This window comes from Phoca vitulina, unplaced genomic scaffold (assembly GCF_004348235.1).
Source record: "Phoca vitulina isolate PV1807 unplaced genomic scaffold, GSC_HSeal_1.0 scaffold9, whole genome shotgun sequence".
In the NCBI taxonomy this organism is placed as follows: Eukaryota; Metazoa; Chordata; class Mammalia; order Carnivora; family Phocidae; genus Phoca; species Phoca vitulina.
Genome location: NW_022589712.1, coordinates 8,258,065 through 8,271,101, shown reverse-complemented (window position 1 = coordinate 8,271,101; position 13,037 = coordinate 8,258,065). Strand labels below are relative to the sequence as shown.

At 47.7% G+C, this 13,037-nt stretch overlaps 1 protein-coding gene across 1 annotated transcript; it reads left to right on the top strand.

The window, feature by feature from the left end:
• Window positions 1-413: 413 nt before the first annotated feature.
• Window positions 414-12,980, top strand: ACAT2 (acetyl-CoA acetyltransferase 2). The gene is made up of 9 exons (XM_032407539.1): window positions 414-566; window positions 1,103-1,237; window positions 3,885-4,066; window positions 5,576-5,693; window positions 9,861-10,004; window positions 10,867-10,989; window positions 11,585-11,739; window positions 12,274-12,384; window positions 12,790-12,980. Exons 1-9 carry the CDS (start codon window positions 512-514, stop codon window positions 12,958-12,960), a joined length of 1,194 nt encoding a protein of 397 aa, XP_032263430.1. The 5' UTR covers window positions 414-511; the 3' UTR covers window positions 12,961-12,980.
• The last annotated feature ends 57 nt before the right edge of the window (window positions 12,981-13,037 follow it).

Genomic DNA, 13,037 nt, shown 5'->3' with positions numbered 1-13,037 from the left:
GGCAAAACGGAGAGGAGCTTTCGAAGCCACCAGAGCAGAAGCACACAAAAGAACCGCCCGCAGGCTTGCAGCTGGCAGGATTCGCACCCACATTCCCACCACTGGGATCCGAGTCCTGGGCTGAACGTGGGGTACTACTGTCACCGCTGGGTGGTGCTCACTGGCTCGAAGAACACCAAGTTCAAAAAACCTACCCTCGCCCCCCAAAACAAAAACGTCAAGACAAACTACAACACCGGGGTGTTCGGATAAGGGCCTGAGGTGAGGGTGGGGTGTGTCTCGGCCTGGGCCCGGGGTCTCGCGGGCCCGCCCACCGCCTAGGCCCCCTCACGGCCAACCTCACCGCCAGGCGCCCCGCCGTCGTGCCTGCGCACTGACGCCCGCGGAGACGGAGGCGGGGCGGCCTGCGGCTCCGCCCCCCGGCGCGGCCTGTGAGCGGCCGAGCAAGCTTTTGCCTCACTCGCCCGCAGCGCCAGGCCGGCAGCAGCTCGAGAAGTGGTCGTGCGGCAGGATGAGTGCAGGCTCTGATCCCGTGGTCATCGTCTCTGCGGCTCGGACCGCCATAGGTAAGTGGCCGGCGGCGGTTCAGCCGCGGGGACCCCGGAACCCCTGGGATGCCCCGGAACCGGCACCCCGCGCCTTCTCGGGCCTGCCGGCCGGCAGCCCCACCCCATCCTCGCCCGCTGAGGCCTACTCCGCTTCGCGTGCTCTGATTGGATCCCCGGGTAGAACCACCGTGCCGCCCTGCCTTCCCATTGGCTGGCGAAGGTAGGCGCTCTCTTTCGAGTCCTCTGGTTGGCCAGCTCCTGGAGGAACCATGTCAGCCCGTGGCCGCAGGGGCGGGGTCGCTGGGTGGTCTGAGCGGGGCCGCGCTGGTGAATGGAGGATTCCTGAGAATTGCCTTCCGGTGCTTAGCGCTGTAGAGATTTCACAGCCCTTGGGCGCGCGGGACTGTGGACCCCTTTTGTTAGGGAAGCGTGGGCCGAGCGCATCTGCTGGCGCCTGGGAAATGGATGCGTGGGTTTCCCGCGGGTCCGCTCCGTGCCCGCTCGAGCCGCGCTGGGCGCCCTCCTCATCGCCCGAGCTTTCCCTTCTTCCCTAGGCTCCTTCAATGGTGCCTTAGCCACCGTCCCTGCCCATGACCTGGGCGCGACCGTCATCAAAGAAGTCCTGAAGAGAGCCGCCGTGGCTCCCGAAGAGGTGTCGGAGGTCATATTTGGACACGTTTTGGCAGCAGGTAATTCCTCAGAGATCCCGGCGGAGGTCAGGTTCCCTGGAAGCAGCCCATCGACACCCCCTCACACCTCCCGCTCCCGAAACTTACGTTCTTAACTCCGGAGGTCTGCTCGCGGAGTGCCCGCTGTTGGGATTCTTCCTGCTGCCCCCTGCCAGGCCCCGTCACTAGCTACTGTCCCTCTTAACACCGTGCGACTTTCCTAGGCGTTTTCTGATGAACCTGGACTAGACCACCGTCCTCCACTGCCTTTTTCATTCTTTAGAACCAGGCCCAGCCTCACCCATCAGAGAGTATACACGGCCCTCCATATGCCCCGAAGTGTCACACATCTAACAGAAATGTGCGAATTCCTCCTTTGTGCCCTGCGCTGTGCTAGGTGCTGGGGACGGGGCTCCAACAACACAGGTGAGGTCCTTGCCCCATAAGGCTCACCTCCTGCTCCTCACAGGGCTGTCACTCCCTGGCGGGGACAGGTGAGTCACCAAGAGTGCTCCAGTCTCACTTCTGGTTCCCACTGAGTTTACAGACCGGTGACCACTGACAGTTCCTAGTTATTAATAACTAGATTCATGAGGGGCACTCCCCCTGCTTGTGTTCCCTCTCTCGCTGTGTCTCTCTCTGTCAAATAAATAAATAAAATCTTAAAAAAACAACAAACAAACAACGAGATTCATGCTCACTCCGTAGCATAAATTCTAATTGCTCCTAGTGGTAATTGGTAATGCTCACTTACAACCAACTTTTGTCCTTACCCTACCTGAGACCTGGCCCATTTTTTGTTATATTCACTTTATAGTTTTGTAGTTCCAATTCCTGATTATCTTTTCTCAAATTGTCCTTAGGGGCCATAAAGTTGGAGCCTACCACTTTGTCATGACTCTCAAGGGCTTTAAAATATGTAATATTCTCAGACTGGCTGCCTTCAGCCCACATCCTCCTTCTTTCCCAGCCCCGCGATTCAGACTTAGTTGCCATAGGGCCCGTCATGCTGGGTTCTCTGTTATCTCTTCCACGTCTGTCCTCTCTAGTATCTCCACATAATTATAATACAAATAATAGCTATGTTCATTGAGGACCTGCTGAATGCTGGGCCTTTAAAGCACTCTGCTTAGTGCTTTCATTGCTTTATTGAATCCTCTCCGTAAGTCCGTTGAATCGTATTATCTGTTCTGCAAATGATTAAATGAGATTTTCAGGGGCACGGTTTGAAGTGCAGCTAGTATTTGAACCCTCATCTGTCCGGCTCCTTAAGCCTAGGTGCCCTCCACAATCCTGTAAAAATATTACCTGGGCACCTGCTGTGCTCCAGGCACTATTCTTTCCACTAGGGATAAGCAGTGTTCATATCAGATAGAAATCCTCATTCTCATGGAACTCATACTCTGCTAAATGCCAGGCTATTAGTTAATTATGTGTAACACTCATTTCTTACCTTGAAGATGGGGGTTATGAATAGACACATAATATTTTTATGAAGGAGTTATTTACTTAAATGCATATGTAATTAATTGTAGCTTCAAAAGCAGGAGCCTTAAATAATGTCTTTTTTTATTAACTAGCATGCTATGAGTTTAATTCAGAGGTATTTTGATTCCTTTTTTTTTTTTTTAAGATTTATTTATTAGAGAGAGTGTGTGTGCATGAGCACGGGGAGGGGCTGAGGGAGAGAGAGAATCTTCAATCAGACTGCTTGCTGAGCTTGGAGCTCACCCTGAGGTTCAGTCCCAGGGCCCTGAGATCATGACCTGAGCCAGAATCAAGAACCAGCTGCCTAACCAACTGAGCCACTCAGGCGCTCCTCATTCTTTTTAATAATTTCTCCTGTATCTGTTTTCAATCTCAGTCTCAGGGCTACCAGTCTAATCCCAGATAAAGAACATTGTGATGAATATAATCTCTCAATTTTTGTCTGTGACCCATGTGCTGGTTTTTGCTAACAAACTCACTGAGGAAAGGTACTAGGTGTGGGTGTATCTGAAATTGGCAGCAGAGTGACCACTGTATAAATATCGATCCTTTGATAATAGACAATGGGTACTGAGAATATTTGAAACTTTCCACTCCATTCCCTTCCCTGCTACGATTATATGTGTAATGTATTTCTTCCCATTCCCTGAAGGAAGTCCCCGCAGTTGAATTATAGAAAGGTATTTGTCAGTTCTGATTTTGTACATGTCTTGTTACATAACCAGTTAACCATGTGTGATGAATATCAAGGAAGGGAAGAAGTTTTCCTCTTTAACCCTCTTACCATGCTAGATGTCTTAAGCCATGATCATGGAAGCTCATAGCCCTAGTTAGAAACATGAATAATGCCCAAGTTCTGCCCTGTGTTTAGAAGAGAGTGTGCTTATTCAAGCTCTGTCAAAAGATCACCAGAAGAACATTTCCTCCTTATGATATTAATAACTTCCTTGTGGAAAAGAAAGCTTATGTCCACAAGCAAAGGATAATCCATATTCAGGGGCTAGACTGGCAAGTATAGAGTGGACATGGGCCTTTTTCTGTCTGGTTGGGAGTGTGGCTTGGTTCAGCTTGGCTGGGAAGTGACAGGAGCCCAGTTGTTAATCTGATATCTGTGCACTTTGATCTAAATATTTTGCCCTTCTCTTTGATTGCTGTGAGGTCTCTGTGTTCCCTCTGCCAGGTTGTGGGCAGAATCCTGTTCGACAAGCCAGTGTGGGTGCAGGAATCCCTTACTCGGTTCCAGCATGGAGCTGCCAAATGGTCTGTGGGTCAGGCCTAAAAGCCGTGTGCCTTGCAGCCCAGTCAGTAGGGATAGGAGACTCCAGCATTGTGGTTGCAGGAGGCATGGAAAGTATGAGCAAGGTAAGGCCTCTGGAGAGATGGCTGTCACTCGTCTCTCACTAATAAACTCATGTCCGTGCCATAGCGGAGTAAACTGACCCATAGAAGAGCTGAAACCAAACAGTAAACCCTGAAAAAATGGATTCAACTTTGAATCCCTATCCGGATGGTTTTATTTTTATTTTTTAAAAGATTTTATTTATTTATTTGAGAGAGAGTGAGAGCATGAGCTGGGGGGGAGGGGAGGGACAAAAGAAGAGGGAGAAGTAGGCTCCCCACTGAGCAGGGAGCCTGACATGGGGCTTGATCCCAGGATTCTGGGATTGTGACCTGAGCCCAAGGCAGACACTTAACCGACTGAGCCACCCAGGTGTCCCTCTACCTGGTTGTTAATTAGTCTTCCAAGTTGCATGGGAGATCCAGGTTGTAGAAAAAGCCCATCAGCCAGTGTGATTGGAACAGAATATACTTTTTTCTAAAATGTTACCAAAGCATAAAATATTTTCTGAATTAAACCTATAACATTAGTCAGTTGGTATCCTTCATCTCAAATTTTTTTCTCATTGTGGGGAAAAGTCAAAAGCAGATGTTTTCACTTACTGTCCTGCACTTGACAAGGAGGACCCCAGGGACCCAATTTAGTTGACCTTTTGGAAGCATAGAATGTGGAAAAGAGGACCAGGCGGGATTTGTTTCACCAAGGTCCAGCCCTCAAATTGGCATGGCAGTGAAAAGGAAAAAGTATATCCCCTGCTTCCTACAGGCAGTTCGGGGTCTGACCTGGGGATCCCCTAGACAGAGGCCGATACTGCTCAGCAATTGCTGAGGCCCAGGAGGAGGTAAGTTGAAGGTACTAAACAGGATCCGAGTGACTGAAGGGACAGTGTCTGTGTGGTACTTCACAAGGTGCTTTTATACATAACCGTCACAGCAGCCTCAGAGGGTAGGTGGTATCATTCCCAATTTACAGATCAGGAAACTGAGGCCCAGAGCCAGAATTCAAACAGAGATCTTCTGACTCCCAAATGTTTCCATCCTATTATAGCTGCTGTTGAATTGGTAGGAGTTAAGAAGATCCCCACCCAGAAATCCCTTCCCATTAGTTAATTAGGCAACCTGATTATTCTCATTATAGGCATTATGTCTTTTATCAAAATAAGTGACACACGGTTAGCATCATTTATGCTTTTAGATGAGCTCCTCATTTAACAGATAACTTGTTGCCTCTTTGGAAAGAATAAATGAGGTCCTTAAGGAAATAGGACACAGAATGGAGAGATTTGGTGGTAAATGGAAATAGGTAGGTAGGAGAGTAACAGCTTCTCAGGAGTAGGCAGGATAGAGTAGTCTTCTGATTCCAAGGGTCTTCAGGCCCCAGACCCTGGGTGGGGAAGAGGGTGGGCCAGAATTGTGGGTCACAGAGGGGGGTCTAGGTGAAGACTGAGGAACCATTGGATAGTTTTGAGTGGGATCCTGAGGAGAGGACTAGTGTCAAACAATCCTAAATCCATTTGTATTTCTTGTTTCCAGGCTCCTCACTTGATTCATTTGAGGGCAGGAGTCAAGATTGGGGAAATGCCACTGGCCGACAGCATACTCTGTGACGGGCTTACTGACGCATTCCACAGCTACCACATGGGCATTACAGGTAAGGCAGACACAGCCGAAAACAGACCAAGGGCGGAAAGGTTTACAAGAGATCCTATAATCGTCAGCTTTGCAGGTGCTCTGCTCTTGAAGGGCAGGGACCATGTCCTGATCATTCTGCATCACAGATGGCAGGGCTCCTTCCGCTTTGCTGAGCCCAACTGAGGAAATAGCATGTCCCCCCCCCCCCGTGACTCCTTGACCTTTGCAGGTTAGAGGTGGGCGGGGCTCCCGAGCTCTGAGCAATCTCCCATTTTACTGTGGGAAGAAACGAGGGCCCACGAAGCGCGGTTGTGTGGCCAAGGCGGTTATCAGAGATGACCGGGTACTTCTCGTGCCTCACGCTGCCTTCGTGCTGTGCCACCCGGCCTGCCTTAGTCGCCTGCGGTCCAGGTGAACCAGCGGAGCAGCCAGAAAATCCAGCGAGCTCCTGTTTTCCCACTTTTGGAACGTAAAACTCAAGAACAGAAGGGACATTTCATTGTAGAGTTAGTTGAAGAAACAAGCCCTGAGAGGTTACACACCCTTAAATGTAGGTGGCAGTGGCCCTGGGTCTAGGAGAAGTAGCAGTCAGACGGAAGTCAGATGAGGAAGTGGGGGAAAGAGCAAGAGTCTAAGCAGAGGGGACAGTGTGTGTCAAGGCAGAGGAGCAGTGAGGAGCTAAGGCGTCTTGGCCCCCGTGAGCTAGAGCGGCAGCAGGGATGGCTAGGGAGTGTGGCCACACCCCGGCAGCCTCTGTGTGCGCCGCGCCGGGGTCTTCCTGGTCGTCGAGGCCGGGCCAGGGGTTCTCGAAGTGTGATACGACAGCCGACTGTCTCAACGTCACCAGAGGCTGTCCCTGAAAATCCAGCTCCCAAGCCCTTTCTGAGGTGTTACGGGCTGAATTACGACCTTCCAAAAGTCCTATGTTGAAGCCCAAACCGCAGGACCTCAGAACGTGACTGTATTTGGAGTCAGGGCCTTTTAAGGAGTAATTAAGTTAAAACGAGACCTTTACCGTGGCCCCAAATGCCGTCTAACTGCGTCCTTGTAAGAAGAGGACGAAATACGGGAGATGTGAGCCCGGGAGAAAGACCGTGTGCGGACTTGGCGAGAAGGCGGCTGGGAGCGAGGCCTCAGGAGAAAACAGACCTGCTCACACCTTGATCGGAGATGAGAAAATAAATTTCTGTTGCGTTAAAAAAAAAGACTCAGGCCATGATGTAGTAATTAGTAAAGACTAGACTCCCTAATATAGACAAATATAAAAATGGTCAAAATATATCAAGCTACTGTTTTCAAATATCGACCAACAATCATATAAGACTGAGATTCTTTTTTTTTTTTTTTTTTTTTACACGCTGCTGGGGCCCTTATTTGTGAGGACCTTCCAGAATCCTCCACATTCCCACTCGAGGCTCAGCCCCCAGCACCGCACAGCTCGGTCTCTTGCAGGCTCCCGGCAGGGGGTGTCTGGAACAATCCAAATTAGCAGCCACCCCCACTCCCCTTGTCTCTGGTTCCGGACAAAGGCTGTCAGTCCGGGGAAGGTCCTGCGTGTTCTCCACAGTGGCGCAGGCATCTCCAGTGGGCATGGCCTCAGGAGCGGGTTGTGGGGGACGGTTGCCGGGAACTGCTCCCACTCTCTTGCTGGTACCTCTGCTCCGGGAGGGCTTGTTCTAGCAGGGTAGGTGCATGCCTTCCACACAGTCAGGCCTTCCCCACGGAGCCTCCGTCTGATGCCTATCCGCTCTTTCCTCCTGTCAGCCTTGGGAAACCCTTCCTCCTAGATTTATATAGAGGAACGTGTTCCTCCATTTCTGGTGTTCGAGCTCCCCAAGGACAAGGTACTGGGAGTCTAACTGGGCTTGGAACGGCTCCACCAACTTGGTGCAGACCAGGATCCTGTGCTGTCAGATCCATGCTGAGCCCCAGGGTCCTTCGGGATTGAGTCATGTCACAGAGCCACAGCCTGCTGAATGTTCTCAGTGTGCCCATGTCCGGACCTTGGCCCAGGGGAAGTAATAGACCCCAGGTTTGGGCAGCATCCGAAATAGTTGGGAGGGCTGTTTGAAGATTCCTGTCAGGGCACTGGGGCCTCGGGTTCCCTCTTTCTGCCCCACAGAATCCCGTGATGAGGGAGGGGCGGGTTAGCAGAGCACCTCGCTTTCCCCCACCCAGAGCAATTTGTTGCCCTTCTTCTGGGGTCCCCTCCCCAGGGGGCTGCTCTGGGGCTCCCCTGGACGAGAGTGGGGGACTCGCCCACACCAACCCCACCTCTACCTCAAATGCAGTCAGTTGCAAGACTGAGATTCTTTTTTTTTTTTTTTTTTAAAGTAGGCTCCACACCCAGCATGGAGCCCAGCGTGGGTCTTAAACTCATGACTCTGACATCGAGAGCTGAGCTGAGATCAAGAGTCGGATGCTTAACTGACTAAGCTACCCAGGCGCCCCGAGATTCTTGAAAGAAGGGAAAACTCCACTGTCACTGACTTTCTACCTGGGGGGATGGTGGCCATTGAACTGGGGAGGCCGAGGTCAGAGTTTGGAGCTGCTGAGATTCCTGGAGTTTGAGGGGCAGAGTACTGGAGAGAAGGAAGCTAGGAAAGGAGCTCCAGAAATCTCCATAAGGGTTCCCTCATCTCTGGGGTCAAATACTCAGCTATGCATGTGTAGGACAACACCCTACCAGGTCCAGTAGAAACAGCTGCTAGGGAGTTGTGAATTGATTACTTGGAGACATAGGAGTTCTGACCATGCAGAGTAGAAACTTTACTGAACCCACTGGACACTCCATTGACATCTCAGAAAGACCACAGTTTAGGGGCAGGGTCCCTCTAGCCCCAGAGTAAGGACTACTCTAGACACAAACTAATAAGCTTAAAAAAATAAGCTTCAAAAGGATCCAGATGATCCGCCAGTATGTTAATGGAATGAAACTCAGTATACTTGCTAAAGATAATAAAATCCAGATGTTCAACAGTATAGCAACTGTGTAATGTCCAGGATGCAATAAGAAAATCAGGAATGTGAAAAGTAGTGGGTGAAATTGGATGGGGAAGAACACATTTCTTCATAATGTCAAAATAACTTCCCATAACTTCCTGATTAATTATAAATGGAGGGACACCTGAGTGGCTCAGTCAGTTAAGCATCTGTCTTTGGCTCAGGTCATGAGGGTCCTGGGATCGAGCCCCACATCTGGCTCCCTGCTCAGCGGGGAGTCTGCTTCTCCCTTTCCCTCTGCCCCTCCCCCTGTTTGTGCTCTCTCTCTCTCTCGCTTGCTCTCTCAAATAAATAAAAATTTTTAAAAAATCATAAATGGAACAATAGTAACTTTACAGTGTAGAGACACTTTAACCAAGTGATCAAAGCTCACACCACCTGAGATAAACTAATATCACAAGTATCCTGATAAGATTCACTGAGAAGGTCATGTCAGTGGGATACCTGCTTTTCTGCAAAATCTTAATCTAATCTTGAGGAGATCTGAAACCTAAATTGGAGACATTTGATAGAAGAATTGGCCCCTGCTCCTCAAAAATATCAAGGTGAAGAAACACAAAGATAGTGTGAGGAACTGTTCCAATAAAAAGACACTAAAGAGATTGACAGTGAAGTGCAAGGCGTGATCCTGGACTGAACATACAAATTAGCCACAAAGGACATCCCTGGGACACAAGGTGAAACTGGAATATGGACCAAGAATTAGATAATAGGCCTGTGTCAGTGTTAAATTTCCTGATTTTGAGAGCTGTGCTTATGTAAGAAAATGGCCATTTGGGGGAAATATACAACAAAATTAAAATTTAGGGATAAAGAGGCATGATTATAACTTTTTCTCAGATGGTTCAGAGAGAGAATGATGAAGTAAATGGGGCAAAAATATAAACAGTTGGTGAATCTGCATGAAGGACATTTCTGAAAGTCGACAGTTAAATAGAAAGGAAAAGAGAAGGAAGGAAGCAAAGAAAAAAATGGCTTCTTAAGAGTCGCTGCAGCCTCCCTGAATTCATCGCCCGTGGGAGGCCAGACGGCTGCAGAGCACTGTCTCAGCCTGTCAGCGGGCCTGCTTGTAGGTGCGGGGGGCGGGTGCAGTGCTCGGTTTCAGGTGAAAAACCTGAGCTACTAAAAGCCAGTTCCTGAAAATGTTTGTCTTTTGCTTTATTACTATTATTTTCTTTCACAGCTGAAAATGTAGCCAAAAAATGGCAAGTGAGCAGAGAAGATCAGGACAAGTTTGCAGTTCTGTCCCAGAACAGGACAGAAAGTGCACAGAAAGCTGGCTATTTTGACAAAGAGATTATACCAGTTTTTGTATCTTCTAGAAAAGGTGAGTATATAGATTGTAATGGTTTGAACATTGGCGTGCCTATTTATAGGTAAGAGTAATACTCCAAAAAATAATACACAGGAATGTCTATACATCGTGTCTTAGTTATGTCTTTCGGGTTGCAAAGAAAAGATTGATCTTGGATGTGCCTGAAAATGGCAGGGTGGGGGTCTTGTTTATGGGGTGCTGGAGGGTAAAGAACATGGGACACTGTGTCAGCACCGAGCACCCCTGGTCCCAGAGTGTGCACACCGTTCTGTAGATGGAGCAGGTTTTGTGTGAGAAACTGGATCATTGGCTCATGGTCGTTAGGAGGCAACAGTGACGTTCTGCCCCTCCAGGCTCAATCTCCTCAGAACATCCATTACTTCCTGTATGTATCTGTATACATTTCATATTTCATGAGGGTGCATGTTTTGGGGTCCTTTGCTGTTATCTAATATGGAATGCTCCGGTCAAAGAGCTGTTATTGAAAACTGTTCGGTTGCCCGTAAGTGCCATCGCTTATGTCCAACCCTTAGGAGAGTGCCTTTGACGTTCCCTGATCACGTCGGTTGTAACCAGCAAGTCCTACGCCCCACACCTTAGCCACCTTTTGCACAAAGAACTGCCTTCCTCAGAAGGGGCTGTGGATGTGGAAAACACTCAAAGTATCTCATGAGGACAGTGCTTATGAAATGTTTGAACATGCAACTTTTTTATGTGTGCTTTCCTGTTGGAATGAAAGTATTTTTTAATAAATTTTTTAATAAACCTTTCCAAATCTGAAGCCTCACGCATCATGTCCGAGAACTCCACCATTCCTAATACGTTCACTGCCATCTCTGTACTAATTTTGGTTAATTCATCTTCCTTTGCTCAGGTCTTACTGAAGTGAAAGCAGATGAATTTCCTCGCCATGGGACCAACATAGAAGCCGTATCTAAGTTAAAGCCTTACTTTCTTACAGATGGAACAGGGACAGTCACTCCAGCTAATGCTTCAGGTTAGATTTCCCAAAGGGCAGTTGGGGGAATACCATCTTCTGCTAGGTCTACCAAATTAATGCCTTTTTCATTTCATTTATTATTTATGTACAAATTATGCTAAGACCTTTAGTTGCTTGAAGGGAAGATGTTTCTCGTATTTGATTATTACTTATCATTGCCCTATTTTTGACTTAACCTATATATTAAAGAATGGATTTGACTTCCTGACATCCTAACTAGACATACAAATGAAAAAGCAAACTAGGGAACCACAAAGTTTAATCTCCTACCTTGATGCTTTTCCAAAACCAGAAACTCCCAATGCCTTATGTGAGAGCAAGGCTCTTTCTCCCATTTCTTTTCATTACTCTTCCCTTCCCCAGTGTTTTAATCTTTCCACTTCCCTTGGTTAGAATGTTGTGGTCAATTAGGTCATATTACCAAACTTCGCATTTCTAACTACACTGTAAAATAGGAATTATGGCACATGACTTTGCCAAGATGTATTAAGAATAATTGAACGCAGGTCTTCAGGTGTTAAGAGAAAGTAGACACAGGTATAGAACTCAAATTAATGAGCATTTCAAAAATGAAGACGTTCATATTTTACAGGAATAAATGATGGTGCTGCAGCTGTGGTTCTTATGAAGAAGTCAGAGGCTGCTAATCGAGGGCTCACACCGTTAGCACAGATAGTTTCCTGGTCACAAGTAGGTGTGGAGCCTTCCATTATGGGGACAGGACCAATTCCAGCGATAAAGCAAGCTGTGAGTTTAATTCTGAATGTTAGCACCTGTTTTGTTGGTAGAACAAACCTCTTTGGGACCAGACCAACACCCTGTAGTTCCCTTTTCAGTTCTGCCTCTTAAACCTTGGCTCAGATCCTCTCCACTCCAAAATGCCAAGGTTGAGCTTTTGTTTATTCCTATCAGATTTCATTTGCTTTGTTTCTCTTGTATGAAAGCCTTCCCATTAGCCTTCAATGACCTTATTCATGTAGTTTCCTCTCTATAGTCTCCTTCCCTGCCAAAAACAACAGCCGAGAACATTTGGATCATAACGCTTTTTAGCGGAACTGATGAATCACCTAGATCATCTCACGTACGCTTAACATGTTACTGCTTCAAAACTTTTTTTTAGAATCCAGAGGAATGTTTTATCCATGGTCTTAGAATTGGTATCACTAGGTTCAAGTGGGAACCCTTAAGAGATCCTTTAATATCACAGTCTGTTGTTCTAGTATCTACAAGAAAGATTCCACCTGGGTTTTTAGATCTCTGTTCCATTAATCTTTCCCTTAGGTTGCAAAAGCAGGTTGGTCCCTGGAGGATGTGGACATATTTGAGATCAACGAAGCATTTGCAGCCCTCTCTGTTGCAATAACTAAAGAACTGGGATTAAAACCAGAGAAGGTAAGCCTGAGCAGGCAGTCCCCAGGACAGCAGGCAGGTGAACATTTGCAATGCAAATTTGATTGTAAACAGCAAGACCTAGGTACGCAGAGCTCCACAGTGCGGCAGGTACTGGCCGTCTTGTTAACTGGGCGGACACTGGGAAGCTCCTGCTGCAATTAGTTATTTTATTGCTTCCCAGGGTGAAACCCCTGGACTCCACTCACTTTTGACACAAACAGAGCATTGTGACTCTTCTAAACTAGTAAGGTAGGGTGGATGTCACGGGTATAAAGTTCCTAAGCAGTAAAATAAAAGTGGAATTTGAAAGGACAGTTTACTGGTGTAACATTAAAAGGGAAAATATAATTTAGGATTTTTACCCTATGTCCAGAGAATAAATGGTATGTATCTTTTCCCTCTTAGGTCAACATTCAAGGAGGGGCTATAGCCTTGGGCCACCCTCTTGGAGCATCTGGCTGTCGGATTCTTGTTACCCTGTTACACACGATGGAGCGGAAGGGTGGACACCGTGGTGTTGCTGCCCTGTGCATCGGGGGTGGGATGGGCATAGCAATGTGTGTTCAAAGAGGATGAAATTGCTTAACAATTAATCATGCCTAAACTCAACTGGAACCTAATCTCTTTTTAAACTAAAAAGGTACTAAGTTACA

Bases quoted from the DNA above. Each gene is read 5' to 3' on its own strand.
- ACAT2 (XM_032407539.1), top strand. From the start codon at position 512: ATGAGTGCAGGCTCTGATCCCGTGGTCATCGTCTCTGCGGCTCGGACC. The intron at 1,238-3,884 runs GTAATTCCTCAG...TCCCTCTGCCAG, and splicing joins TGGACACGTTTTGGCAGCAG to GTTGTGGGCAGAATCCTGTT. The intron at 11,740-12,273 runs GTGAGTTTAATT...TCTTTCCCTTAG, and splicing joins TTCCAGCGATAAAGCAAGCT to GTTGCAAAAGCAGGTTGGTC.